This window comes from Oratosquilla oratoria, chromosome 43 (assembly GCF_046742065.1).
Source record: "Oratosquilla oratoria isolate Oo_2021 chromosome 43, ASM4674206v1, whole genome shotgun sequence".
Lineage (NCBI taxonomy): Eukaryota > Metazoa > Arthropoda > Malacostraca > Stomatopoda > Squillidae > Oratosquilla > Oratosquilla oratoria.
In genome coordinates, this window is record NC_134819.1 from 28,814,866 (window position 1) to 28,842,618 (window position 27,753).

Genomic DNA, 27,753 nt, shown 5'->3' on the forward strand with positions numbered 1-27,753 from the left:
ATACCTCCTATTCGGTAAGCAGACCTGATTCTTAAGTTTATTCCCCAATTTTCCCCTTTTATGGATCCCTCACCTACGTCATTCAAAAACTTTTCACCCTCGAACCAATGACCTCTTCAAATTACTGTCCTAAAGAAGTTTGTTACAAAACTTTCATATGAACCAATTTTTTATGGCTGCCAAGCTTACTCCTTTGCCTCACTCAGCCCTTTGATCAACATCTTAGTATAGATGCTTCCTCCCAAGTAAAAAAATTATATATCCAGAGAGCAAACACTGCCCTTTGATAATCCATCGTTCTTTCATATGCATCACTAAAAACTTACTTGTATTAAGAGCTCCCCCATATCTCAGTCTATTAGGCCCCCACCTCAATGCTATCATTACATCTTATTTAAGGTTCAACACCAATACACATATCCTCTATCTACACTTTTCCTCGAGAGATGAACCTTCTTTGCAAAATATAACGCCTCTCATACCTTACACATTTTCTAATATAACGCTCCAACGTTCACGCAGCCTGACAATATCATGTTCCCATGTGTACTTCCACTCTACAAACTTACCTACACTTTCCACGTGGCTCCGCAGCCCAAATATGATTATCGATACCAGCGCGATTCTTATGAAAGTGCTGGTGAATTGCCAGTTAAGAAATACAATGAATATACAGGGGATTATTGATTGACTTATCGTGACGATACAAATTAATTGTGCAAAAGTCTACGGCAATGTCTCGCGATTGTTTACCCGTGGGAGAAAAAAAAAAAGATTGAGAGTAGCAAATAAATGCCTGGGAGAATTAAAAAGTGTAATGAGAAATAGACATTTGGGAATATATGCTAAGAGGGGATTGTATGAAGGAGATAAATCCCCAAACAATACCAAAGCAGTTTTCGTATAAAGTGGACTACGTTGTTCATTTTCTTAACCCGTGAACCACGAAAAAATCCTCCTGAGCTTTAAAGAAATAGCTGTACGGTAGTTCTAAATACCCAGATCTCGGTGAAATGACTGAATAAGCAGTTTTATTTAATTGATCACGGGAGATTCTCCCGAAGTTGCTTGATGCATGCAGGAATGAAATGCATTTACGTGCCGTGCTGAACATAAAGTGCGAGCACAAACATTCCGCGCTTATTATTTTATCATTATTTACTATTTACTATTTACTATTTACCTGTTTATCTAACTTTACCTATTTGTTTATTATATTATTTGTATCATTATAATATTAATTTATTTATTTATTTATCATAATTTTTTCGCATCCGACCTATATGGACCAAAAGGTCTCCTGTCGGCATGCTTCTTTGTTATCCTTTGTAAAGCACCCGGACACTTTTCTTAAACCCTTCAGCACAAGTTCTTGCCCTGTTGTATGGTTTCAACCAGTAAAAAGAAACTTTAAAGGAGTCGAATTTGAATGTGATTGATAAAGCGTTTGGGTGTTTATTGGGAGGATTAGGAGGAAAAGACGGGAAGTGTGGCGTGGATTTAGAGGAGGAAGAACATAAGAATGAAGGAGACTGCAAGAGACTATATGGCCTACACTAGGCAGTTCCATGTCCATTACCACCTGTCATCATCCATAAAGTAATTGTCTAACCGTTTCTTAAAACAAACTATTGTTTTAGCGCTCACCACATGGTTACTTAGTCTTTTTTTTTTTTTTTGGGGGGGGGGTTGTCACAATTTTTGAAATTGTGACACCCGGCTCGCTGTCTCCCCTTCCCATTTTCTCGTCTGATTTACCACCGTTTCGGGCCTTCATTCCCCATACTCGGGGGAATTTCCAGAGTCCTTAAGACTTCTAGTAGCTACATCCTGTCCTTTCTCCTCCTCGTTATCCTCTTCAACTGTCATGACATTTTTGACAATCAATTTCAGTGCCTTAACGAAGGGAGAGACTTCTAATTATCTAGAAACACCCCCCCCTTTTTTTTTTTTTTTTGTGTTCTCAGAGCCATGCTCAACAGTTTTCGCGCCCACACAAAGCGCTCAAACACACCCCCTCCCCCCCCTGCGCGCTGCCACATATTTGTTTAAGCTAGGCAATTAGAATAATTAGGATTGTGTCTAACCCGCTCGTGAACAGTGTCTACCTCAAGGAACAATTGCAACTGTGTCACCTCCCACATGAACATTATTCGTAGTACCCTTCACAACTAGGGACGGAGACGTAGAACTATTGGCAACGTCGGAAGCCGGCTAGCGGACATCGTGACCTGACCTGCCGCAGGACACAGGTAGTCTAAGCATCGAGTTCAAAAAAGGAGGTCAGACCGCTCGATCTCGGAAGACCAACAGTGTCCTTACCTCTCTCATGTGACTGTTGGGGATTTATATCCTCTTGAACAAATCGAGTGTCGATTATTTGGGTATAAACCCCTCAAGCAAAAACTCTGAGTGTAGTGCGATTGACCGGGAATACGCCGATGAAGTGACTTACAACCCCCATCACAGCGCGCCCAGGCCGTCCACCCCCCGCCCCCACCAAACGAAGCGGCGCCGATCGAAGCTCAGCAGGAGATCATGCTAATTGAAGACATCTCCACAAGCAAGACACTTATAAGTACTCAGTCATTAACAATTTCTTAAGCTAGGAACGCGCGCAGGGAATAGATAGGATGTATGTATGAAAGCCAACTGTTAAAACCCTTATTTAATGTCAAGTAGTATATTTTTAGTGTTTAATTATTCAATTCATTAAAACTCACAATAGGAGTTCTGGGTTTCATTAGCCTAGGACGGTTCACTTAATGAGTTGTCCCATCATACCCCTCCCCCCTCTTTGATTTACTCACGCTTGCCTTGGAGGGAAGGCGAGTGGTCCCGAGATGTGATATAAATCGCCTGGACTTCGGTTCCCCAACTGCAGCTATCTTCCCCCTCCCTTCATCAATCACTTAAGGTACGTGTTACCCACACCACCTCATCTACCACCTTCTTCCACTGTCCAGGAATTTGCATCAGGGGTGATGGGAAACAAGTATATAATAAAAACACAAATGTTAAGAATGTATTCTTTTATAGACTTGGATTTCCTCTATTGTATGAGTAATAGCCTTATTCTCCCTACCCATCAGAGTAATTATTTTATTATCTCCAACCGCCAAAATCAAAACTCCCTAACCTCCTTTACATCCATCAACTCTTGGAAATTCTGCAACCATCTTCCTCTCACAGCCTTTGTATTCCATGACAATTGTCCATCTGCTCCCTTTACCCTCTCTTTTCTGTCGAATTCACCTCTTCACGCTTTTTTCACTTCTATACAAAAAATCTCTTTAACTTTTTTAAAATCATCAGCAAATTTTTACTTCATCTCACATCCACTTTTCTTTTGCCCCCCTCACCTTACAATTTACTTCTACACTCTTACTTACTTACTAAATACTTCTCATATTCTACCTCGATTCCTCTTTGCAACTATTCCTCATATAAACATAATTTGTTTTGCCACGATCATTTCTTCACAAAAGATCTCTTCAGCGCTTTATAAATTCTTAGCAAATGTTTACTCCATCTCACATCCACTTTTCTTTTGCCTCCCTCACCTTACAATTTACTTCCACACTCTACGAATACTTCTCATATTCTACCTTGTTTACTCTTTGCAACTATTCGTCATGTAAACATAATTTGTTTTGCTGCGATCGCATTCACTTCCTCATTCCACTATTCACTACCATTTCTTCTCATCCTACACACCATTTTGCACATTCTGATGTTCCTTCCTTGAAACACAATCATTCTTCTATTCCCTCCCCTGCAGACTACACGTATTCCATGATGTACGTTGTTTCCATTTCTACCACTAGGCGGCACAAGGTAATCGAATTCTATAATAGTAACAGTTATAATTCCACACTCAAAGTTAATGTAAACTGAATTACATAAAGAGTATGTACTTACCTTGACGTACTGGCCATTCTGCATAGCCGTTAAAGATTTATCATGGGTGAAACATGCAAGAGCTGCGAAGGGGCCGACCATGACGTCACCCCAATACCCAGTGATCCTTGGACCAACATCCAGGTCTGAAAGGATACTGCCGGTCAAGAACAACGACATATTCTGTCTTTCGATGACTTATAGAGCATCAGTAGGGTCGTAAACAGAAATGACCTTTGAAATACTATGCGACAACATATTATTCGGGAAATCTCCCTACCGTGAGTGACAGAAACCAGTTCAGGAATGAGTGACAGAACCAATGGAAACGACTAGCGACGAACGGCGACCCCATATGAAAATGGGAAACGTCAACAGGAAAAGAAGAAGTTCAGGAATGAATGACGCCACCTGAGGATAGAGACATGTTGAAGACCTCGTGCACGCCTTCAGTAACAAACTGGAAGGCCTGGCCAGTTTGCCTCCAGAGAACAAACTCGGATTCCCAGCCGATATTCAGCCATAGGTGACTTCGGGCAGAATCTTCCTGAAGCTTCTTGAGGCGGTAGGAGAGCCGCATGTGCCAGGACCACTCCGAGTCTTCCTTCCAGTAATCGTACCTCTTCCCAAGCTTCCGCAGACGATTGTCTCTGTGTAAAGTCGTGGAGTTAGATAGAAAAGGAAATGCTACAGGCCAACAACATAGATACATTTAAGGCACAGTTTGATAAATGTAGATACATAAGTACCCCGTGAATATAGCTCTAATACCGTATATTGCAGTTAGGTAAATACACACGCATGCGCGCGCATGCACGCACACAAATATGCACGCAAACACACTCACATATACGCGTACACACATGCACACATACAAACACAAACATACACACACACACTTACACACACACGCACACATTTATGCACGCACACACTCACACGCATACGCGTACACACGCGCGCGCGCGCATACACCTTTCTAGATTACCTGCACTGATCGAGGTGACATGAAGACTCCTTCATCATTTTGTCCCAGCTCGTCCAGACCGAATCCATGGCATCGCGTTCTTTGTACTTCAGCCGTCCTAATGAAACGCATCCTGCCATTTTGTTGTAACATTCTGGATCCGTCACATCCCTCATGTTCGTGTGAAAGAAAGGAAGACGCGACTGATCATTTTCATAGGTACAGTCAACTCCTACAGAGAGTGAGCAAGAATGTGGAAGCTGCTTACCCCATATGCATATATTTCTTGACTGACATAGTATTTTTTTTTTTCGCTAAGGGCGTATCGGAACACCACATCCCTTTACTTAATCAAATTTAGGGAATATGTTCAGGTTGGGATTTTGAATTAATTATTTCAAACGAAATTATTGTTAACACTAACGAATAAGCATACTACAAAACACTTCTGTTTGTGACCTCTGTGTAAATTGAAATAACATTGAAAAAATGCACCTGTATACTTATGAAACAGGAAAAACACATCAGATGAACATGGTCAAAGATTTTGTAAAAGCAAAAAAAAAAAAAAAATCTCGAGAACTTATGTATGGTCACACATAAGGAACAAGCGAGAGTTAACCTGCTGTATTGTCGTGCTGCATTTATGAGGTACCCCTCGCAGACGGAGCGAATCTTGAGGTTGGCCCAGAGATCGAGGACGAGGTGGGATCTCTTCATGAGACCCAGGCCGTGCTGGAGGGCAGCCCCGAGAAGTAGCACCAGGCGGCAGTAGTTCTCAACGTGGGGCTCCAAAACGAAAATCTAATATATGTAAATTTTCTCATTTAATTTTAGAAATTGAATATTCTGTGTGTGTGTATATATATATATATATATATATATATATATATATATATATTATATATATGTATGTATCTATGTATCCGTGTGTGTGTGTGTGTGTGTGCATTGTGGTAGCAAATAAACATATATACTGATCCTGGTGTTGGCCACATCAACCATTTGTCCTCTACTTATTTCTTTGTTTATATATCTATAAATTAATTTATATATTTAAATACTCATTTACTTATTTTTTCATGTACATATCCACTTTATATAATATCTGTCCATCGATAGTTCTGGCGGCACGCACCCGATATACATGTATATATATATATATATATATATATATATATATATATATATATATATATATATATATATATATATATATATATATATTATGACAGATAACACAGCAACCTGACTGACCTGCAATCTAGTTCTCTTGTGTCTGTGACGTCGCGCGAGGGTAAGAAGAATGTGTCGAGGATCTCCTGCGCCGATGAGAAGAAGTCGCACTTCCTTCGTGGTGCCTTCGTCTTGATCGCTCTCCCCACCTCCTGCCGGAGGTCATAGTTTATTTTATTGTACTTAGTTTTTATTATAAACATCAAGGCAGGGACAGACTGCCTAAATCATAGTCAGTGTTTTAAAAAAGTGAAAACAAAGGTATACTGTATGGAGACGGCCGTGACCAGGACTTGAAAACAGGCAAGGTGGATAAACCTATTTATAGAGAGGTACAGAAGCTTTCTCCTCCGGATTTTTTCTAGCACCTAATAATGCAACTTTAGGCGAGTGTGAACATAATGACATTAACTCAATTTCTAATTAATGACATATTTATGGGTTTTAAAGCACTGCATTCAGTGCTAGAAATGCTTATTAGCATCATGTTGAGCAGCATGAAGTGTTGGCTGTTGTACTATAGTGGCAACAGAAACTCAATTAGATTTGACTCTGACATTATGGAAGACTAATTGGTCTATCTCATTATCCTTGATATAATCTTTTTTTTTTTTACATCCAACCGTTATGTATCTATCTATTTACCAAGTTTTTTTTTCCCTTCCAAGGGGGGTAGTCAAGTCAAAAGGTACATACCCACTCCCATCCATTCTACCCTCATCTACCACCTCTTCCTTCCTCTCATCTTAGCTCCTCGTGGATTAAGGGTTATCCCTGTATCCCACTCTGCCCTGGGTCAGAAGCAACGCAACAAGACAGTACATCCACAGCAAGGCCGCTTCACTTAATTGGCGATCCCTCCCTCTCCGTCCCCTCATGTGGAAAATAGAGAAGTCCCTTCGGGCTGCGTCAAAATATCATTCACACATAATCTCTCCCTTGCATCACAGTATCATCTATACACAGCCATTCTCCACTCACCCCTGCCCCCTGCCTTGCTCAACAGACATTCTTCTCTTGTTCAACGCCCCTTTCACCCCATCCATCCATCTCATCCTCGGTTGTCCCCTCAAGTTCACACCAACCACCTCTTCCTTTCACACCTTTTTTTACTAATATTTCTTCACTCATCCTTTCCATGTGTCCAAACCATCCCAATTCTCTTGCATCAGCTTTATCTGTTATTTCCTTTTTTACTCTCGCTCTCCTCCTCACCTCCGCGTTTCTCACTCTATCCAACCTTGTAACCTCTACCACGCTTCTCAGGCATTTAATCTCAAAACACATTTAAATATAAATTTTCTAGCCACATTTCACGCTTACTACGACCTTCTTCGACCTAGTGTATAGTAAACTTTCTCTAGTCTATGACAATTATTTATTATCAAGTGGAGTCATGTGAGAAAACTACTGTAGAGGTCATTATGTAAAATATCTCTCAGAATCAGTTTTCGAACTTAAATCTATGCAAAACAAATAAATAAATGATACTCTCGAATGAAGATTATACAAACGTTTTCAAATCACAGATTCTAAACATTTTCATGTTACTTTTACATTTTCGGTTACTTTTCCTGGTCCCTATAACAACGCAATCATGAATAATCAAATTCAGACACTTCGAATCGATTCCACACTGACCATAATTTAGGACTTCACGAGTTCATATATACTATCCCAGAGATTATATTTTTGTACTAGCTGTAAATATCTATTGTATAAACTAGATTTTAGTAAAAGCAAGATGATAGCATTCACTGCACCTGTTAGCAGTTATCTTTTCGAGTGAAATGATAGTACGTATCTAGAGTAGGCTAATTATTGCGTCCAGTTTTTATTTCAGACTGTTTCAGATGAATAATGCATGAAGAACAAACATTAATTTGAGTTGTTCGGTTTAGTTATGGGAGACAACAGAATAAAAATATTTTGCCCGAGAAATGCACTTATGAAATGAAAACTCCAGTGCGAGTGGTACGTCTCTGAATTTTTGTTGACGCATAATCTGAATCCCGAAATATTGTTTAATGTAATCACCTTTAACATAATCTTGAAGATCTACTGCAGGGGAAAATCCCCACCAATTCATCTGGCCATACCCAGAAATCTTAGCCATTCTCTCGTATCACTCACGAAACTCTCATGGATCTGTTTGTAAACAATTTCAGTTTCCATAGTAACAGGATTTGACCAATCAGTGCAATAGAATAGGTTACTTTGAAAATCCGATCGCGAAAGTACAATATTTTGTTTATAAACAATGCAAGGTTGAGTTGAGCACAGTTGTAAATTTTGACTAATTTACAAATACGTTTGGCCTGTCCAGCCAGGCTCTAATTTACAAATCAAGTTTAGTGCATTGACCATAACTTAAAAGACCTCGATTTGCTTCATCCAAAAAGCGGGAAAAGAGAGGAAGTTCAACTTGATTGATAGCAATGTCAGTCAAAGTTCAAAAGATGTAAGTGCAAGTAACAATAAGAACCTATTAATATTAGTAGAATCCAGGCATTCAGTAACTGAAATAAGTAAGTTATAGTTATCCTGTATATCACGACCTACAGGGTACAGGATACAGGGTACCTCTTCATAGATGAAATGAATGTGGTTTTGACAAATATATTAATATACATTTATTTTAAGATTATTACACGACTGGGTGACAGATCCAAAATGTACCATAAATCAAACTTGCATATTATAGGAAAGCATTGCTCTTAAGATAATGAAAAAAAAATGTTTCTGCAGAGGTGTACCATATGCCACAATTTTTCAATTTTGGATTGGCTCACCTTGTCAATTACACCAACTCTTCTGAAAAATGAAGATTTGGTTAATTTTTAGAAGTGTACACCTACTCAATACAGTAATAGAAAATTATATATTTTATAAATTTACATCTTTGTAATATATATTTTTCTTGGTAGAAATTAATAACAGAGTTGCTAAAAGTTAAGGTAATACACAGAACCATGACGACTGGTTGAGATGCCATCTTTGTATTGATATGTTAAGGTCAAAGAAATTAAAGTATGATAAGTTCATCTAACCTAACCTAAACTACCTAACCTAACCTACCTATCCTACCTGCATTTAGACTGTGGTACCTTTAATTCTAGAGGTCATCAGGATCATCATCAGGGATGTTGACAGCCAGTTTTGGAACATGTAACACTGTTTTAAAAATATATAGTCTGGTTATGTCACTTGTAGTGGGAGAATACCCAGTACTCAATGTCAACACCATTGTCAAACTGACATTGACAAAAATGGATGGATGACAAAGTGACATCTCAAATCTGTCATCATAGATTTGTTCAGTGGTGTATATATTTTCAACAAGGTGTTTTTTATGTATGTTGTATGTTTTTGTATTGATTTTTGCCAAGAAATGTATTATAATTTACAAAATAAATATTTAGTTTTCTATTGCTATATTGCATAAGTGTGCACTTCTAAAAAATACTGAAGATTTTTTCATATGTATAGTTTTTGATATATAATTTTTTTTTGGCTGTGTAATGTACTTACACTCCCCTTTGTCACTCAATTTGGCCATTCATTTAAACTGACAGTGGAGAGCTAGGGAAGGTAAGTGTTATATATCATTTTAGAAATTGAATAGCGCCATTGTGAATCATCTATAGTGATATTGTATTGAGAAGAAATTTTGTGAAAAAAGAAAATTATCTTTCATTAAAAAGAAATAAACAAATGTGTATGTGAACTTTCCACCATTAACATATGTTAAGTCAAGTTGATTAGAGTAATTTACTTCTCACTCAAGAACATCAAAAATCAATATTTTATAGCTTTATTCATGTGATTCAAGTGCCTAGAGTTACTTATTTTCTTGCTACCCCCTAGGATGGAAGTAGGAGAGTGTCTTAGAAAAAAAAGTGATTTACAGTAGGAATCAGTATCAGATTTACATGAATCACATTGAGATAAATAATTTTTTATATCCTTGATTTGGAGTGGGGGTGATGGACCTCCAGAAATTTTACCAATACTAATGCATAGCACAGGTAACAAAGGTCTGTTGCTGAATCAAACTCCCACATGTAATAATTTTCAGTAGTCATATTTATTTATTTATTCTTTTAGTTTTATTTATTTATTATTTTTTATCTATTTTACACAGCTTGGTATGTGGAGATGTGGAAGGCAAATTCAATCAACTATTCAAGAGAGTATCTAATGTTCACCAGAAAAATGGTCCATTTTCATTGTTACTCTGTGTGGGTGAATTTTTTGGTGCAGATAACTCTGAATGGCGTGCATACAGAGCAGGAGCCTTGAAAGGTAGGCATTCATGCATGTACCAAGGGCTCTTTCCCTAAAATCATTGAGCTTTGACTTTACCACTCCTGATGTAAGGGGTTCAAAAAGAGTGGTTGTCAATGCAATTTGTTAAATATGTGTATATCTGTGTGTATTTATTTATTAATTTATTTATTAATTTATTTATTTATCTATTCATTTATTTTTAATTTATTTTTTTTCAGTTCCATTACCAACATATGTTCTTGGTCCCAACAACCCCCAAATGAAGACCAACTACCCTGACATGAGAGGATGTGAATTATGTGAAAATGTTATATATCTTGGTAAGTATAATATTTTGTAATGATAAAGGTGCTGTAAAATAATTAAAATGGTTTTGTAAGTATATCCAATAATCTTCTTGGAAAGCATAATTCATGAATTGGAGAGTAACATAGAATGCATGCCATGACATTTTGTTTTGTTTAATCATTAACTTGCATCCTCTAGTTCCACCACTTTCCTTTATTCTAACTTTGCCACTATGCCTCTAAGTGGCAATACCAAGATGGTAAAAGGAGGATGGTGAAAGCAGTTACTCATCATTCCTCTGTTAGCAAAGATTAGTTTCCAATCATAGGAAAATACTGTGTGACTGATCTGTGGGATTGTCTTTGAAAGCCCTGAAACATTTTCTTAACCTTTTTCTTATTTCAGCACTCCCAGTAATTAGGATTAGGCTGTCCATTCCCCCCTAACATCTGGTTATAGTTGCTACACCCCAGATTAAGAAACATTGCCTTAAAACATGAACTACATGAAACCTATGTAGTCAAGACTCTATTCAGGGGTAGTATTTCCTAGTCTCTCACATAAAGAAATTGTATTTGCAGGGCCATACGGCATTTATCCCTGCACCTCTGGGCTGCGCATTGCATATATGAGTGGGCTTGAAGAAGAAAATAGCACAGCTACTTCCTTTGCATTTTCGAGTGTTAAGGCGCTTGAAACACAAGTTGGGAAGAAACCTTCAATTGATATCCTTCTCACAAGTCAGTGGCCAGATACAATTTGCAAATTCTCCAAGGCACCAGTAAGTGTACCAACTACACCCAGCACTTCTAAGCTACCAGAAAAGGCTGGATGACCGCATTGTGAACAGCTGCCCAGGATGTAACACTTCACCCCATACCATACAACACATAATGGAAGACTGCATTATACACAATCATGCAAGCAAACAACACAACATACACTCTATAAAGGATTTGTGGGAAAACCCAGTTTCGGCTGTGGCATTCCTTGGGGAGACGGGACTGCTTGGACAGACAGTCTAGGGAACGACAACAACAACTACATCAAATAGTTTATAGATTCAGTTTTTCGCATTCCAATGAATTAAATGGGAAAGAATTTATGTTTGATTAAGCAGGTTTTAACATACCATTGTATGATCTTGCTTTAAATGTAATTGTATTCTTCAGGAAAGAGTTGATCCTCATAGATCCAGTTTTTCGTATTCCAATGAATTTGATGGGAAATAATTTATGTTTGATTAAGCAGGTTTTAAGATACCATAGTATGATTTTGCTTTAAATGTGATTGTATTCTTCAGGAAAGAATTGACACTCATGAATGTGGGTCACCCTTGATATCCCGCCTTGCATACAAACTTAAACCTCGGTATCATTTTGTTGGTCTTCATGGAATCTATTTTGAACGTCTTCCATACAGGTATGATCTTTTATGAATACGATTCTATATTAGACAAAGTGAAAGTAGTACATAAAAACATGCAATGTGGACATGCAGTGATTAAAGGCAGATATCTCAGTTGTTTGAATTCACAAGAATCACTACATGTTTAACCCTTTCAACATAATGATGTACTTTTTAAGAGTTCTGTTCTGGTCATGGCCTGGTTGTATTGAAGATAGGGACAACTTTGATGGAAAAGTGGATCTTGATCAATTAAAGCTCCTTTTTATACCAAGACTGACTTGTGATGGTATCACCTTCCATTTATTTGCAGGAACCACAAGATTTTGAAGGAGGCTGCTCGTCCAGTTACACGTTTCATTTCCTTGGGAAAAGTAGGAAATCCACAGAAAGAGAAGTGGTTGTATGCTTTCAACATTACCCCATCAAGTCATGCTGAACCAGGAGAAGTTAATAAACAGCCTGATGATGTTACTGAGTGTCCATACTCTGAAGAAAATATTGTGAGGGAGCCACAAAAGGTTTGTGATGGCTTTGTATATTTACATGTTGAACTGTGAGAGACAGTTGTAGATTTAAAGTATGTTTGTAGACAGAAAGTATGTGTTTGTAGATAAAGTATATATTTGTAGACTTTCTCTTCCATCTTTGATTTATTGTTTGTCTATATCGCTCTCATGTTCTTTTATTCTTTATATCTCCTTTCCTCCCTCAGTTCTTTGGGTTACATTTCACTTCATTTGTCTCCTGTCTCCTAAGCCTTTCCTTTTTTTTCTCAGTTCTTCAGTTGTACACTCTCTTCCCATCCTTTCTTTTCCATGTACCTTTTTATATCATACATGTACTCATCATAGCTAGGGAAATGTCTGTTGAGCAAAGAAGGGAGAAGGCAGGAGATAGGGGTGAGTGGAGAGTGGCTGTGTATAGATGATGCTGTGATGCAAGGAAGGGAGGGGTGGGGGATGGGTGGGGGCTAGGGAGTGGTTAAGTGTGAATGATGTTTTGATGCAGCCCGAAGGGATTTCTCCCCATCTTCTCTTTTTTTATGCATGAGGGGACAATGAAGGGGGGGGTACCAATTTAGTGAAACTATGTTGCTGTGGAGGTGCTGTGTCATGCTACATTGCTTCTGACCCAGGGCAGTGGGTGGGATACTGGGATGACCGGTGATTCCTGAAAAGCAATAAGAGGGAAGAAAGGGTGGTGGATGGGAGCGGAATGGGTGGGAATGAAATGGTAGGAGTGGGCATATGCCTTTTGACTTGGCTACCTCCCTGATAAGGGGGAAAAAGCCCATGGTATATGGATAGTTTTGAATTACATTCTAGTTTACAGTTTCATGTAACTTTAATTTTTTCTCTTGTATCACCTTCTATTATTTTCATGTTGAATACATTGTCATTTTTTTGCCTATCATTGATTAGGACAGCATGTTCTCCCTCCAAACCTCTGTGATTACTACTTGAAATGACGTAGTTTTCCTTGAATTTTGGAGCTGAACATATATCCAGTCTATCCAACTGCCTACTATATGTGTGTGTGGAGGGGGTGGGGGATTGATGGTCACATCTAAGCACACAACTGCATTTGAAACAAATAAAAACCCACTCAACTACCATCTTTATCTCAGCACTTTGATTGAAATGATCTATTCCACATTAACTCTTTAAGAAATTGAAAAATATTTCATATTGATATTAATGTTTTGAAAATATAAAAGCATGTGTTATACCAAACAGAAACAGGATTTACAAAGAAGTCAGTTCTTCTATGATATGAAAAGTGAGCATGAAGAGTCCAAGGGGATGAAACGCAAAGTAGAAGAAGGACACTCACTTAAAAGAAAACCTCCAAAACCTACAGGTAGGTGAAATGTAATCTTTTATTCCAGTGCCAAAATGATATACAGATAGATGGATAACTGTTTTTACTTGGCTGCCTCCTTATAGAGGGGAAATGGCCCTTTGATATATGTAATTATTTGGGTCACTATAAGTAGACTTACCTTCATTTACAGGGCCATGTTGGTTTTGCCTTGCGAGTCCTGAAGTTGAGAAGCATCTTATTGTGTGTGTTGGAAATCATGCTTATGTAGCCCTTGCCAAAGGTGCGCTTGTGCCTGAGCATCTTCTCATTCTTCCCATCACACATTTTCAGAGTACACCAGAACTTGATGAAGATTGTAGAGAAGGTATAGTTATTCTTTTACATTTATGGGATCACATGAAGAATCATCACCCCAGACTTTGACAGGGTGACAATTCTTCATGTGGGCTATCCTAGGGTGACAATTCTTCATGTGGGCCATCCTAGCTTTACAATTCTTTGTATAAGTTAATAACAATAATCATAACCTTCATTCAACCTAACCTAACATAACGTAACCTAATCTAACCTAACCTAATCTTTATTCCATTGTTGATATTCGGCGTATGGGGTGACAGTTCTTCAGGTGGGATCTCATGGGGTGATGATTCTTCATGTGGGTGTTCTGGGGTGACAATACTTCATGTGCCCCCATTTATGTTTAGAAAGTATGGCAGAAACCAATAATGGGTATTTCCACGAGGTGGTCCTACTACCCTTTGTCAAGACTCATCAGCATCCTCACCTCCATTTGGAGGTGCAGACCTGTGAGGCTGACACTCATTCTCTGGATTAGACTCAAAATCTCTCCCTCTCAAATTTTACTTTGACTACATCATTTGCAAGAAGTCTCACGTGCAGATAGCAATTGGTTCGTTCATCTTCCACATCTCTGTACCTTCAGACACCAACTCCAAACCTCTACACCTGTGTTAACCTTCCTGACCACCTAGTCCATACATGTGTTGAACATCTGTGGCAACATTATTACACAACCCTGATGTAGCCCCATATTCATCAGCTAAGATTCACTCTCCATTCCCAACTTTCACACATACCTAACTATTGTAACAACACTTGACCACCTTCAGCAGACCTCCCCTTTTTCCATACATCCACAACACACTCCACAAAGCCTCACTTTTGACCTTGTCATACACCTGTAATCTAAAAGTAATATATATATATATATATATATATATATATATATATATATATATATATATATATATATATATATATTATATGTTATTCAATAGAAGAACATTACACAAAAATGTAAGATACAAGCTTTTAGCTGACTACAACAATTCTTCAAGTAGGTAAAATGGAACATACAGATTAGTATTTAATTATAGATATATGAAGGTACCAGGAGAGGTAGGTTGAAGCTATATGTATATATAAATATATATATATATATATATATATATATGTATGTATATATATATGTATATATATATATATATATATATATATATATATATATATATATATCATTAAAATGAATGGCAAGCTTGTTATGACAGAGCTTCTTGTCGTATTTTTCTCTCTTTCTTAGAGTGATCTTGCCTTCTGTAGGCAGTAACCTTAATAAATCTCCGTATGTCATGTTGTGGAATAACATACATAATCTATAAATAAGCCAAAACGCGTTTTCACACCTCTTGGTGCTTCCTCAGTGGCAGGTACGAATCTAAGGGCTGGGCTGGTGTGTGTGGGTATATATGGGACAGGCTGTGGGATTTTGTCTAGTCGTCGGTGTGGGATTTTGTCTGGTCGTCGATGTGGGATTTTGTCTGGTTGGCATCGCCGGAGCTCCGTGTCGTTCTGTAGGTTGGAGGGTGGCGTGCATCTGTGTTTTTTGTCTCATTTTCACTGGGGAATGATCTTCTCACACTTGGTAGGATTTTTAAGTCCTCGAGTTGGGTATTCATTCCCGGGGATAGATCCTTGATATACAAAGCCTCTAATATAGGTAAACGTCGTGGGTCTTTGTTGTGATCTATAATCTCCGTATTCTGGGTTAGGTCTTCTCTTCTTAATTTTGCTTGATGGACTTCGCTATGATGATTTTTAGGTGCTCCTGAGTTTAGGTGATATGACAGACGACGCGAGAGCCTCATGGTGGTCATGCCGATATAGGTAGTAGGATGGGTTTCACAGTTCCCATATTTGCAGGTGTACCTATATACGACATGAGATTTTTGAAGTTCATCGACGATCTGCCTGGTGTTGTTCCTTAGGAGTAGGTTCGATGCGTCGTCTGTCATATCACCTAAACTCAGGAGCACCTAAAAATCATCATAGCGAAGTCCATCAAGCAAAATTAAGAAGAGAAGACCTAACCCAGAATACGGAGATTATAGATCACAACAAAGACCCACGACGTTTACCTATATTAGAGGCTTTGTATATCAAGGATCTATCCCCGGGAATGAATACCCAACTCGAGGACTTAAAAAAAAAAAAAAAAAAAAAAAAAAAATCCTACCAAGTGTGAGAAGATCATTCCCCAGTGAAAATGAGACAAAAAACACAGATGCACGCCACCCTCCAACCTACAGAACGACACGGAGCTCCGGCGACGCCAACCAGACAAAATCCCACATCGACGACCAGACAAAATCCCACACCGACGACTAGACAAAATCCCACAGCCTGTCCCATATATACCCACACACACCAGCCCAGCCCTTAGATTCGTACCTGCCACTGAGGAAGCACCAAGAGGTGTGAAAACGCATTTTGGCTTATTTATAGATTATGTATGTTATTCCACAACATGACATACGGAGATTTATTAAGGTTACTGCCTACAGAAGGCAAGATCACTCTAAGAAAGAGAGAAAAATACGACAAGAAGCTCTGTCATAACAAGCTTGCCATTCATTTTAATGAAGTATGCTTGAGGGAAAACCTCCTGCCCATTTACACTATGAATATATATATATATATATATATATATATATATAATATATATATATATGTATATAAAATATGCAAGTGACCACTGGGAAAGAGAAATTAAACGAAGCAAAGTGCTTTTGTTATTATATCTTCAGTTCAAAGTACATGAAAAGTAAGGATATATGTGCATCCACAGAGGAATGTGGGAAGGTAATTAAATGAAACACCAGTCTTGCTTTAGGGCCTCCTGGAGTGACGTAGGGGACGAACTAAACATTTGGCTAAACATTGGATTGTTGCCTGTGTTGTACTTGTACCTGATTGTTTCAGTGTTACTAGCTTGTAGTAGTAGGAGGAATGGACAAGGTGCCATTTGTCACCTCTCCTTTTGTGAAACAATGGGAGAAGTATATTTGAAATTGATACAGAAATCTTTGGCCTGGTCAAGTGACTCCCTGTCACCCCTCAGATCTGTACATCCAGATGGAGGTGTGGGTGTTGATGGGTTTTGAAGATGGGCAGCAGGTAGATGATTCTCTCTGACATCTGTCATGCAGAACCCATCACAGGTACCCATTGCTTGGTCCTGCCTGGGTGATGGGTACAGGAGGCAATGGGAATAAGATGCATGAGGGCTGTGCATGAAATTACAAAATATATCAAAGTAAGAAACAATAAGGTTTATGAATGGACTAGGGTATAGCTGAGATTTGAAGAAAGAATAGAACTGGCCAACCCAAGGCAGTTTTATCATGTTATTGAGAATAGATGGGGGGAAACATCCTCAAAGGATTCATGAATCAGTTCCATGAGTGAGAGCACATGGGAAGTTTAGGCAGATAGTGGAAATAGTCCCATTAAAACATGGTCAGGATGTCAAACAAGCAAAACTGTGTGTAGGTGATAGATTCAGATGGAGTAGAATGTATAGACTATTCCATAAGAGGGGTGCACCAAGGATGAACTGGCAGTACTGCTATGGGAAAAACATGTTGCATATTCATATGGCTTAAGCAGGAAGGAGTGAGAAGGATTTCTGCTAAATGATTTTAATCAGCCCAGATGAATAATACACTAAGAAGGTAAAGTTGGGAATTGAAAGATGTTAATGTTCATACAAATGTGCAGGTTTGAATTTCTTCAGTAGAATTGAATAATGTTAATTTTTTTTATTTCCAGAGATTGAGAAATTCAAAAATGCATTACATGATATGTTTAAAAAACAAGGGAAGTGTGTTGTGTTTTTTGAGCGCAACTACCGATCTCAACACTTACAAGTACAGGTAGTACCAGTGCCACAAGAAATTGCATCACATATCAAAGAGACATTCATAGTAAGTTGAAATTCTGTTTTATTTTAATTTATTTACTTATTTATTCATTTATTTATTTTTTCATCTAGTTGGAACTTGTTTAGCCCTCAGTGCCCGTGAGTTAAGGAAAAAACTGTTGACTTCTTGGGCTCTTGCTAGAAGTCTTACACCTTGAATATGCTTTGGTCATGTCAATATTCTGCCAATGCATAGCAAGCTGTCCTTCACTCCCTTATAAGGGAGCGAAGGACGGGCAGGACATAAGGAGCAGCGATTGGCGACCTGCGTAGTGCTTTTATGTTGGGACTGTGATATTTGATATTTTTGTTCTTTTTGCTCTTTTTATTTTTGGTGGTTCCTTTTTATGCCACATTGTAATTTGTAATTAATTATGACACTTTGTAATTTGTAATTAATTTCTTTATGTCTCAAAATTGGTTTGTTTTATTTAATTGGATTTGTATTGTAGCTATAGAGTACAATGTTATATTTTTTCGGGTTTGTGATATTTGTTCCTTTTTGTCACAACTTTTATTTCAGTGGACACTTTATACAAATTTTGTAATTAATTTCTTTGTGTCATTCAGAATTGGTTTTGGTTTTGGTGTTTTGATTTGTATCGCAACTATAGAGTACAGTGTTATTTTGTCGGGTTTGTGATATTTGGTTCTTGTTCTTTTTGTTCTTTTCGTTCCTTCTTTTTTATTTCTGTGGTCCCATTGTTATGACACTTTAGCAAACCTTGTAATTTCTGCATGTCATTCAGGACATGATTTAGTTTTGTTTTTTGTTATGATTTGTATTGTAGCTACAGAGGAGTGAATGATAGGCAGATATGTGGAGTGATGGCTGGCGGCTTAGGAAAGGGGATTTTGTCCGATGTGAGTTCTGTCATCATTAGCTTTTTGGATTTTGGTACCAGCATGCTCTTGCCTCTTATGTATAATTTTGTAATTCTTTCGCCATGAAATTCTGTTAAAATTGCAACTCTGTTCTACATGGTGGGACCTGTCTCAGGGAACACTGGTACACTATTTAACCGGTTCCTTTTGCTGACAATGTATAACCCTGAAGATGAACCCCGGACAGGGTTTGAAATATTGGTTGTAAATTCTGTTACTCTGAGTTCAGTGTTTGAAATTTTTTCCAACAACATGGCTCCTGGACTCCAGCTCTTTACGAACATACACACACACACACATATATATATATATATTTATATATATATATATATATATATATATATATATATATATATATATATATATATATATATATACAGGTAAACGTCGACTTACGATGGCCGCGACTTACGATTTTTCGACTTTACGATGACGACGACGACGATATGATATATTTAACCCCTTCCATACGGTGCCGCACACGTAGGCGTCTTGAGGAGCAAGTGGATTCAGGACGCTGCCATATCGGCGTCTTGATTATATTTATTGTAGTCGCCCCTGTGTTTTTACATTCTCTCAAATGTGCCCTGAATCCCATTCTCTGTGGTTTTTAACATTCGCGGGTGAGAGAACGATCGATATAAGCAGTGACTATATTTTATGATGCGAGTATTATTACGACACGTCGTACGGCTGGCATTGGCTGCTGCCCGCGAGATTTAAGTTCCGTACTGAAAATACATATTATAGTGTTTGAATATGGTAAAAAGGATAAAAATAATTAAATAAACTACTGTACATGTTTAATAGGCTATATTCAGTATCTCTGGTGGTTAATATACAGGTAGGCTAGGTACAGTGACCACGGAACAGAGTGATACACAAATTGGGGATCGACTTACGATGAAATCGTCTTACGATGGATCTATCGAAACCTAATGCCATCGTAAGTCGACGTTTACCTGTATATATATATATATATATATAGATATAGATATATATATATATATATATAAATAAATATGGATAGATAGTTTATTTTCATTTATTTGTTTCATTCTATTTTTTCCCCTAAGGATTTGGCTGAAACTGAGGGTCTTGACCTTGATGAAATCCCAAAATTGTCTGACATTGCTCAAGTAGCTCCTATAGGAGTTCCTTTCTTTTATGTAGAGCTCCCTAGGAAAGAAAAACTATATCATCGTATAAAGAAAAATTTTCCACTGCAGTTTGGTCGGTGAGTGTTATTGTTTCTTTTCAATAATAATGTTATAAATTTGAGTTCATATAATGCAGTGTTTATTAGATTTAATATTGAGAATAACCACTAAATTTTTCTCTTGTTGCATATTTGTAGACAAGTGCTTGCTAGTCCTCCATTGCTGGATATACCTGAGCGTGTTGATTGGCGAGAGTGTGAAATGACTAAAGAAGAAGAAATAGATACAAAAAAAATAATTCAGAAATTATTTTCCCCCTTTGATTTTACACTTGAAGATAGTGATGATGATGAAGATTAGGTCTGTACAAAATCAGGGTATGGAATAAATTTTCATGTACTATTCAGTTGGTTTTAATCTAGTTTTAATATTTTTAATATAGTGTGCCATGTTTAGAATTTGTATATACTGATAATAAAAATGATCACACAAAGTTTATATTCTTACACACACAAAAGATGAAAGGATACTCCAAGACTGGAAACCAGTAAATCTAGAATCAGTCTATAAAGGAGGAAGTAGGGAAGGATTTATGAATTATAGAACATTGTTATTGAGTAGCACAGTAGCCAAAACATGTGAAAGAATTGTGAAGTACAGATGAAATTGATGGAGGAGAAAGGATTGCTGGTAGATTATCTATTTGGATCCAGATAAGGTCCTATGTAATGAATCTGTTGATTATTTATTCAAGAGCAATTGATATGCTATTTGAAAGAGAGGGTTGGATAGACCATGTATCTTGGACCTGGAAGAGGTTTTTGTAAAGGTGCCACACAAGAGACTAATGTGGAAGTTAGAAAATATTGGAAGATTGAGATGAAATTAAGTATCTGCAGTTTAATACATTAGTTTTCTTTGGAATTATCACAAATACATCATTTACAAATCTATACCATTTTGTGCCACTTCCATGATCTGTACAAATTCATCTTTTTCTAATGCCTTAATGAAAAGGGATCCCATCAACAGTCCTCAGTGTTGTATAAATTCCCAATTATTAAAAACAAACACATTAACACAAAAACATTATAATTTTACATAATCCAATTTTCCAGCATAGAAATCATTCAATCATATTGCTCACTTGAGACAATCATGACTCATTATATATATATTTTTGCAGTTGTACATGAGTTACCCCCTGATTCTGTGAACTGGTTTGATCACATTTTCTGTGTTTATTATCCCTCAGAGTGAAAGAGAACAAGTAATACTCAGAGTGAAAGAGAACAAGTAATACTCAGAGTGAAAGAGAACAAGTAATACAGCAGTGACTTTATATTATATAATGCAAGTAGTGTGATGCATTGTTCATATGACAGCCAATGCTTTGCATGAGAATTTGACTTGTACTGAAGTGGTTAATTATGGTGGTGAGAGATACTATGATAATAACTGATGGGAGAGGAGATTGATAAGGCTATACCAAAAGAGTGTATAAGTTGCAGTGAGAAATGAATGCTAGAAAGACACCTGGATTAGATGGGATATCATTCGGGATGTATGTCAAAGGATGAAGTAGTTGCAATGGGGTCAGTTGTAGTGTGAAGGAGGGTGTTGACCAGCTGTAGGGATGAGGGAGCAGAAGGGGGTATTATGGTTTTGTATGTTAGAGTACTCGCTAATACACTGAATTCACTCATTTATAAGTCAAATCTTTATGCAGAGAGATTCATATTCTTAAATGTACAAATTGAACAACCTGGAAGATTTACTGATGATGTAGAGAAGTGTAAAGAGGAAATAATCCAAGATTTAGCCACAACTGCTCTAGAATTTGGTACATATCTCTTCACACCCTTGAGGTAATCTCTAACACCCATCAAAAATTTCATCTAACACTTCTTTCTTCTAAATAATCTCCAACATTATTACCCACTCTTGGAGTCAACTCTTGATTCTACATTTGATATACGTTTATTTTCCTCTAAATTCCAACATTGATTTTTTATCCCAACAAATCCCTCCTCTCTTTTTCTCAGAACCACATCCTTTTGACTCTCAGGATGAGTGACACACTTGTAATTTCTGAAGACTGGCATTGGATCAGTTCCATTGAAATCAATAGAATAAATAAATGTAAAGGAGCTTTTCATACACTTGATTTTTTTTATTTTCTATTATCATATTTTTTTTTTTAGATTCCTAAGAATGCCTCTCACTTCACTAGCAACAGATATGACCATTATAAAATACCAATTCTGAGAAATAAATCCCTCTGAAGTCTTCCATCTGCATAAAAATGTTTCAGTACTTGTTCTTACCCCAAGAATGCTCTGTTTCTTTAGTTTGTCAAGCTGATCAAAAGGTAGAAATAAAGAGTTGTAGGTGCTTTTCTTGTAAAGGACACTTGTGAAATATGCAGTCACTTGTTACATTTGGTAGGAAACAGATATCAAGTGGTGCTAGGCAAAGGATTCAAGGAAGAACCAATCTAAGATTAATTCCCAATTTTAATTCCTCTCATGAATAAGATCTCTCTTGAATCAACTGTTCCTCTTGACCATATATCCTCCCAGAATTATCTTCCTTAGACCTACCCATGTATCTGACTTCCCATTTCCCAGATGTCCTCTACAATTTTATTCATTACTAATAATAATAATTACTGTATTCATTGCCAGCATTTTTTTTTTTTTGTGTTACTCCATAGTAAGGCATAGTTTACTTCCTGGTTCACACTCAACAGTGATTAAGGATCTTGTGGAAAGAATCCTGTTCTCTTGTTATGTAGGTCTAGTCATCCAATTAAGTCTTACAGTGCATATAGTTTATTCAAATGTATATACCAAAGGCTTCCTCCCCCTTATAGGGGAGGTAGCTAAGTTGAAAGCAAACACCCACTCCTACCCAGACCACTCCCATTCCCCACCCTTGTTTCCCTCTTATCTTAGCTCCTCATGGATGAAGGATCATCCCTGTTTCCTGCTCCTTGCCAGTATCAGATACAATGCAAAAATACACAGCTCATCCACAGCAGGGCCACTTCACTTAATGGCAACACCCTCCTGCAAACCCCAACCCTCCTTCCTCTAGCCTCTCTCCTTCAGGACTTAGTTTAAACTTGCTGCCATCATCTCCTCTTGGACATGTCATCACCTTACTTTTACCCACATTTACCTTAAACTTTCTCCTATGGCATACCTTCCCAAACACCATCAGTTTTAATTCCTCCTCTGACCCTGCCACAAGTGCAATGTCATCCACAAACAACAACTGGCTCACCTTTCACTTCTCTTTGCTATCTCTTACCATCTCCAATCCTTTACCCATCACCCTCGCATCAACCTTGAAGAAACCTCTTTCCACTCCACCACACTCTTCACTTACCAGTATAGCCACCCCTTCTCTCCCTCTTCTCCTCACTCCTGACACCCTCCCCACTACACTCCCAAAGTCATTGTCAACACATCCATCATCCCTCTTACATACTACCTATCTCCTCCTTTTTACCATTATTTTTTTATTTATTCTTTTTTATGAAGGAATTATTGTGCTGACTGCATTGAATGGGACAGAGACATAGAATTTAAGGGAGGTAGTGGGGAAAAGTTTGAATGTGTTTGAGATGAAATGTCTGAGAAATATGGTAGGAGTTACAAGACTGACTAGAGTAAGAAATGAGGTGAAGAGGAGAGCTGGGATGAAAAAGATATGGCAGATAGGAGTCATGAAAGAGTATTGGCATGGTCAGGACACATGAAAAGAATGAGTGAAAATTAGAAAAAAAGAGGTGTGGAAGGTAGAGGTGGATGGGATGAATTTGAGGGGATGACCGAGGATGAGATGGATGGGGTGAAAGGGGTGTTGAGCAAGGAAGGGAGAGGCAGGTGACAGGGGTGAGTGGAGAATGACTGTGTATAGAGGATACTGTGATGCAAGGAATGGAGGGGATGGGGTTAGGGAGTAGTTAAGTGTGAATGATATTTTGGTGCAGCCCGAAGAGATTTCTTCATGTCTTCTCTTTTTCTGCATTAGGGGATGGAGGAGGGCAGGGTCACCAATTAAGTGAAGTGGCCTTGCTATGGATGTGCTGTGTCTTGCTGCATTGCTACTGACCCAGGGCTCCATGAGGAGCTAAGATGAGAGGAAGGGGGGGGATGGGAGTGGAGTGGGTATATGCCTTTTGGTCTGGCTACCTCCCTGGTAAGGAGGAAAAATCCCTTGGTATATAGAATAAAACAGAATTCATTATTAGTTTATGTGTGCATTCTATCTAGTTGTTCATTTAGGTTAAAAATATCCAGTGCTTCATAAAAGTTCGTGTTTCTTATTTACATGAGTTTGCAACCCTTATTCATAAGACACTTGAAAAGTCTAACTCTATAATGAAAAAGGGACTTTGTCATGTTGAACATATTGATATAAAACATACCCTAAAGAGTTAAATATATGGATAGGAGGTAAAGGGAACACGGGCTGAGGGAAATACTTTTATTCCTGACTAGTTTTGCCAGAGTGGCAAAACTAGTCAGGAATAAAAGTATTTCCCTCAGCCCGTGTTCCCTTTACCTCCTATCCACATTTGTCACAATGTATACACAGTTAGATATATATAAAATGAGAATGAAATAACATGGTTCAATTGCTGACTGTTATGATACATACTTCTGAGCCCCTTTTTAAATGACTGCATTGATATTGTGTAATTATCTAATAGTTACTCCAAGTTTCACTAAACAGAAAACCCCCAGTCCCACATGAGGTTCCCCCAGATTTCTCTAAGTAAAGAATTTGATTTGTTGATAGTGTTGTATTACTGTAAGACTTTTTATATCATTGGCTGAAAGTGGTAGGGGAAGGAGAGCAGCTGCCAGTTGTTTGCTCTCCATATGTGAAAAAGTGTAAGAAATACAGATGAAGTTGACAGAAAGAGATCTTTGGGCTCAGTCTAAAGACTTAGTGTCAGGCCCTCCAGGGCTGCACCTCTTGAGAGAAGTGAGGGAGTCAACAGCTTTGAAAATGATCAGTTTTAATGTCCATCTTACAGGACCACCAAGTGCACTTGTCACTGGTCCCATATTAGTGAATAAGAACCACCCAAAACAAATTAGACTCTTTGGCTGAGCCTTTGAATGTTTACCAAGAACTCTAGGTGATCAAGGGCAGAAATGGGTGGATTGCAGCACCTTAAAAATGTTGTGTTTTAGGAGACATTGGTTGGTGAGTGAGTGTCATGTATCCAACCTGATCAGATACTACATGGTGATAATCAAAGAGGTAGAAGCTGTCATCTTACTAAGTTCATAGGGCTGCTGGTGACATCCTGTTAGTTCCCAAGTGGGAAGGGCAACTGCATAGGTGCCTACTTGGGAGAAACTATGCAGACTGTCAATGGTGTGCGAGTGAAGCAACACACTCCCTGGTATAGGATCCCAATTGATGATGATTTTCATATGATTTTCTATGGGGAGGGTTCTGGTTTGTGTGTGCAGGTTTTCTATTAGGATGGTTCTGGTGCATCTTGTTACTGCTCTCAATGCTTTATTTTGTATGTAAAGTGTCAATGTTTTGTTGATTGTTGTTGTTGTCGTTCCCTAGACTGTCTGTCCGAGCAGTCCCGTCTCCCCAAGGAATGCCACAGCCGAAACTGGGTTTTCCCACAAATCCTTTATAGAGTGTATATTGTGTTGTTTGCATGCATGATTGTGTATATTTGAGAACCATGCTGTAGAAGCGTAATTGAGAGAGGTTCTTATGATTTGTTCATAATTTATTTTAGTATATTTATTGTCTTGTTGGTTTTGATTATTTCTTTGATGTATCTGCTGAAGGTCATATACAGTATCAAAAGTGAGGCCTAGAATTTTACAATTCTTTTTCAATGAAAAGGTATGGCTGTTTCATTTTACTTTTTTTATATTGTCTGAAGTTTGCAGCATGACTGATGATTTCTGGGATGAGACTTCCACTATTATTTCTGAGCAATTACTCTAGTTTGTCTAAGTAGGCTTGGGTGTTCTTAGCTGCTATTTTGTAGTTCCTATGCTGGGTTATGGATATTTTGATGCAGTCTGAAGAGACTTTTCTATCTTTGCATGAGGACGATGATGAGGGAGGGTTGCCATGCTGTGTATGTGCCATGTCTTGCTGCATTGTTTCTGATCTGGGCAGTGGGCAGGAGACAAGGATGACCCTTCATCACCATGAGGAACTAGGAGGGCAACAAGGGCGGTAACCAGGTGTGGGCGTGTGCCTTGATGTGGCTACCTCCCTTATAATGGAGAAGCCTTTGGTATATAGATAAATGCTGAGTTATGATTGGGTCATCTGCATAGGTAAGTGCATTGATGTTCAGTTCTGGATCTGCTTATGAAGAGGTTAAATGGAGTGAGTGTAATTAATCAGTTATTGTAACTAAGTAGAAAACTTGCAGACCCACAGTGGTAGCAGTCCTTGGAACTTCCCACAGATCTCTCGGGGAAGACACATTAGGCTGCTGAGTTGTGTCAGTGTGGGGCAGTTTCTGTGTCCCTAACTTAAAATGGTAAGAAGACACCAGTTGCTAGTTGTCCTCTCCATGAGTGAAAAATTGTAAGTAATACAGTTAAAATTAATAGAGAAATATCTTGGGCTCATTTAAGAGAACGAGTGTCAGCCCATCAGGGTTGCACCCCCTGATGGAGGGGAGTGGGTTGATGGGTTTTTGAAAATGGGCAGCTTTGCCGTCCATCATGCAGGACCTGTTATTGGTCCCTTGGAGTGAGTGCAAGTCAGTGTAAACCAAAGTGGTCTGTGTCTAATACATGTTGATTATAGTTTGGTTATTAGTGTCTGGTACTGGGCCAGTACTATGGTGGTACTGTTTCAGTGCAAGGTGATGACCTAAATAGTGTTCCAGTGCTATTCTTGTTTGTCTTGGGAGTGATATTATAGCTTGGTCATTAGTATCTGGTGCTGGGCCAGTGCTATGGTGGTACTGTTTCAGTGCAAGGTGATGACCTAGTGTGCCGGTACTATTCTTGTTCGTCTTGTGAGTGATATTAAAATGTAGGAACTTAATAGCAGTCACGAAGCTGCTGATTTATGCATTCACTTTCTGATTTCATGGGAGTGCGTAGAATGTCATCTAGCAGGGATATCAACTCCTCTTCAATATGGGCATCAGGGTTGACATCTGGGGAAAGAATAATAAATATGAAAATGAAGGAAAATGGTCAAGCCCCTCAACTGGTTTCTGGTCTGTAAGGTGAGCAGCTTAATCAAAAACAGGTATATCATAATTCCCAGTAATGAAAAACTATACTGATTTTGAAAAAAAAAAGAAAAAAAAAAAAGAAAATGGCCCAATTAAACTAAATTCAATACACTAGTCCCTCCACATATGCAACAGAATCATATGCATTCACATGATATGGATACTGTACTTAATTCATATTTTCAGAAAATACAACAAAGTACCACAATTTATAGTACAATACAAAGTAATAACCAAACACAATTCACATAAA

At 38.0% G+C, this 27,753-nt stretch overlaps 3 protein-coding genes across 3 annotated transcripts in view; 1 reads left to right on the forward strand and 2 right to left on the reverse strand.

Moving 5' to 3' along the window:
- Positions 1 to 5,302: 5,302 nt before the first annotated feature.
- Dnaaf3 (Dynein axonemal assembly factor 3) lies at positions 5,303 to 8,219 on the reverse strand. Its single transcript, XM_076179960.1, has 3 exons — positions 8,141 to 8,219; positions 6,125 to 6,255; positions 5,303 to 5,671 (listed from the first exon to the last, which is right to left on the reverse strand). The coding sequence occupies exons 1-3, from the start codon at positions 8,217 to 8,219 to the stop codon at positions 5,303 to 5,305; spliced, it is 579 nt and encodes a 192-aa protein (XP_076036075.1).
- Positions 8,191 to 20,641, forward strand: LOC143021830 (CWF19-like protein 1). Its single transcript, XM_076179597.1, has 11 exons — positions 8,191 to 8,564; positions 10,248 to 10,408; positions 10,612 to 10,713; positions 11,263 to 11,462; positions 11,985 to 12,103; positions 12,402 to 12,609; positions 13,828 to 13,951; positions 14,106 to 14,279; positions 18,044 to 18,198; positions 20,156 to 20,316; positions 20,437 to 20,641. The coding sequence occupies exons 1-11, from the start codon at positions 8,542 to 8,544 to the stop codon at positions 20,597 to 20,599; spliced, it is 1,590 nt and encodes a 529-aa protein (XP_076035712.1). The 5' UTR covers positions 8,191 to 8,541; the 3' UTR covers positions 20,600 to 20,641.
- Positions 20,642 to 20,778: 137 nt separating this feature from the next.
- The window catches only part of LOC143021829 (uncharacterized), a 35,035-nt gene continuing 28,060 nt past the window's right edge, over positions 20,779 to 27,753 (reverse strand). The window contains exon 22 of the mRNA XM_076179596.1: positions 20,779 to 27,419. Coding sequence (XP_076035711.1) covers positions 27,301 to 27,419 — 119 coding nt within the window. The 3' untranslated portion in view covers positions 20,779 to 27,300. The remainder of the gene's footprint in view (positions 27,420 to 27,753) is intronic.

Bases quoted from the DNA above. Each gene is read 5' to 3' on its own strand.
- Dnaaf3 (XM_076179960.1), bottom strand. From the start codon at position 8,219: ATGGCTAAGATTTCTGGGTATGGCCAGATGAATTGGTGGGGATTTTCC. The intron at 6,256-8,140 runs GTGATTACATTA...GACCTCCGGCAG, and splicing joins TCTTCAAGATTATGTTAAAG to GAGGTGGGGAGAGCGATCAA. The intron at 5,672-6,124 runs GTCAGTCAGGTT...TACATATATTAG, and splicing joins ACAAGAGAACTAGATTGCAG to ATTTTCGTTTTGGAGCCCCA.
- LOC143021830 (XM_076179597.1), top strand. From the start codon at position 8,542: ATGTCAGTCAAAGTTCAAAAGAT. The intron at 12,104-12,401 runs GTATGATCTTTT...ATTTATTTGCAG, and splicing joins TTTGAACGTCTTCCATACAG to GAACCACAAGATTTTGAAGG. The intron at 14,280-18,043 runs GTATAGTTATTC...TTTTATTTCCAG, and splicing joins TGATGAAGATTGTAGAGAAG to AGATTGAGAAATTCAAAAAT.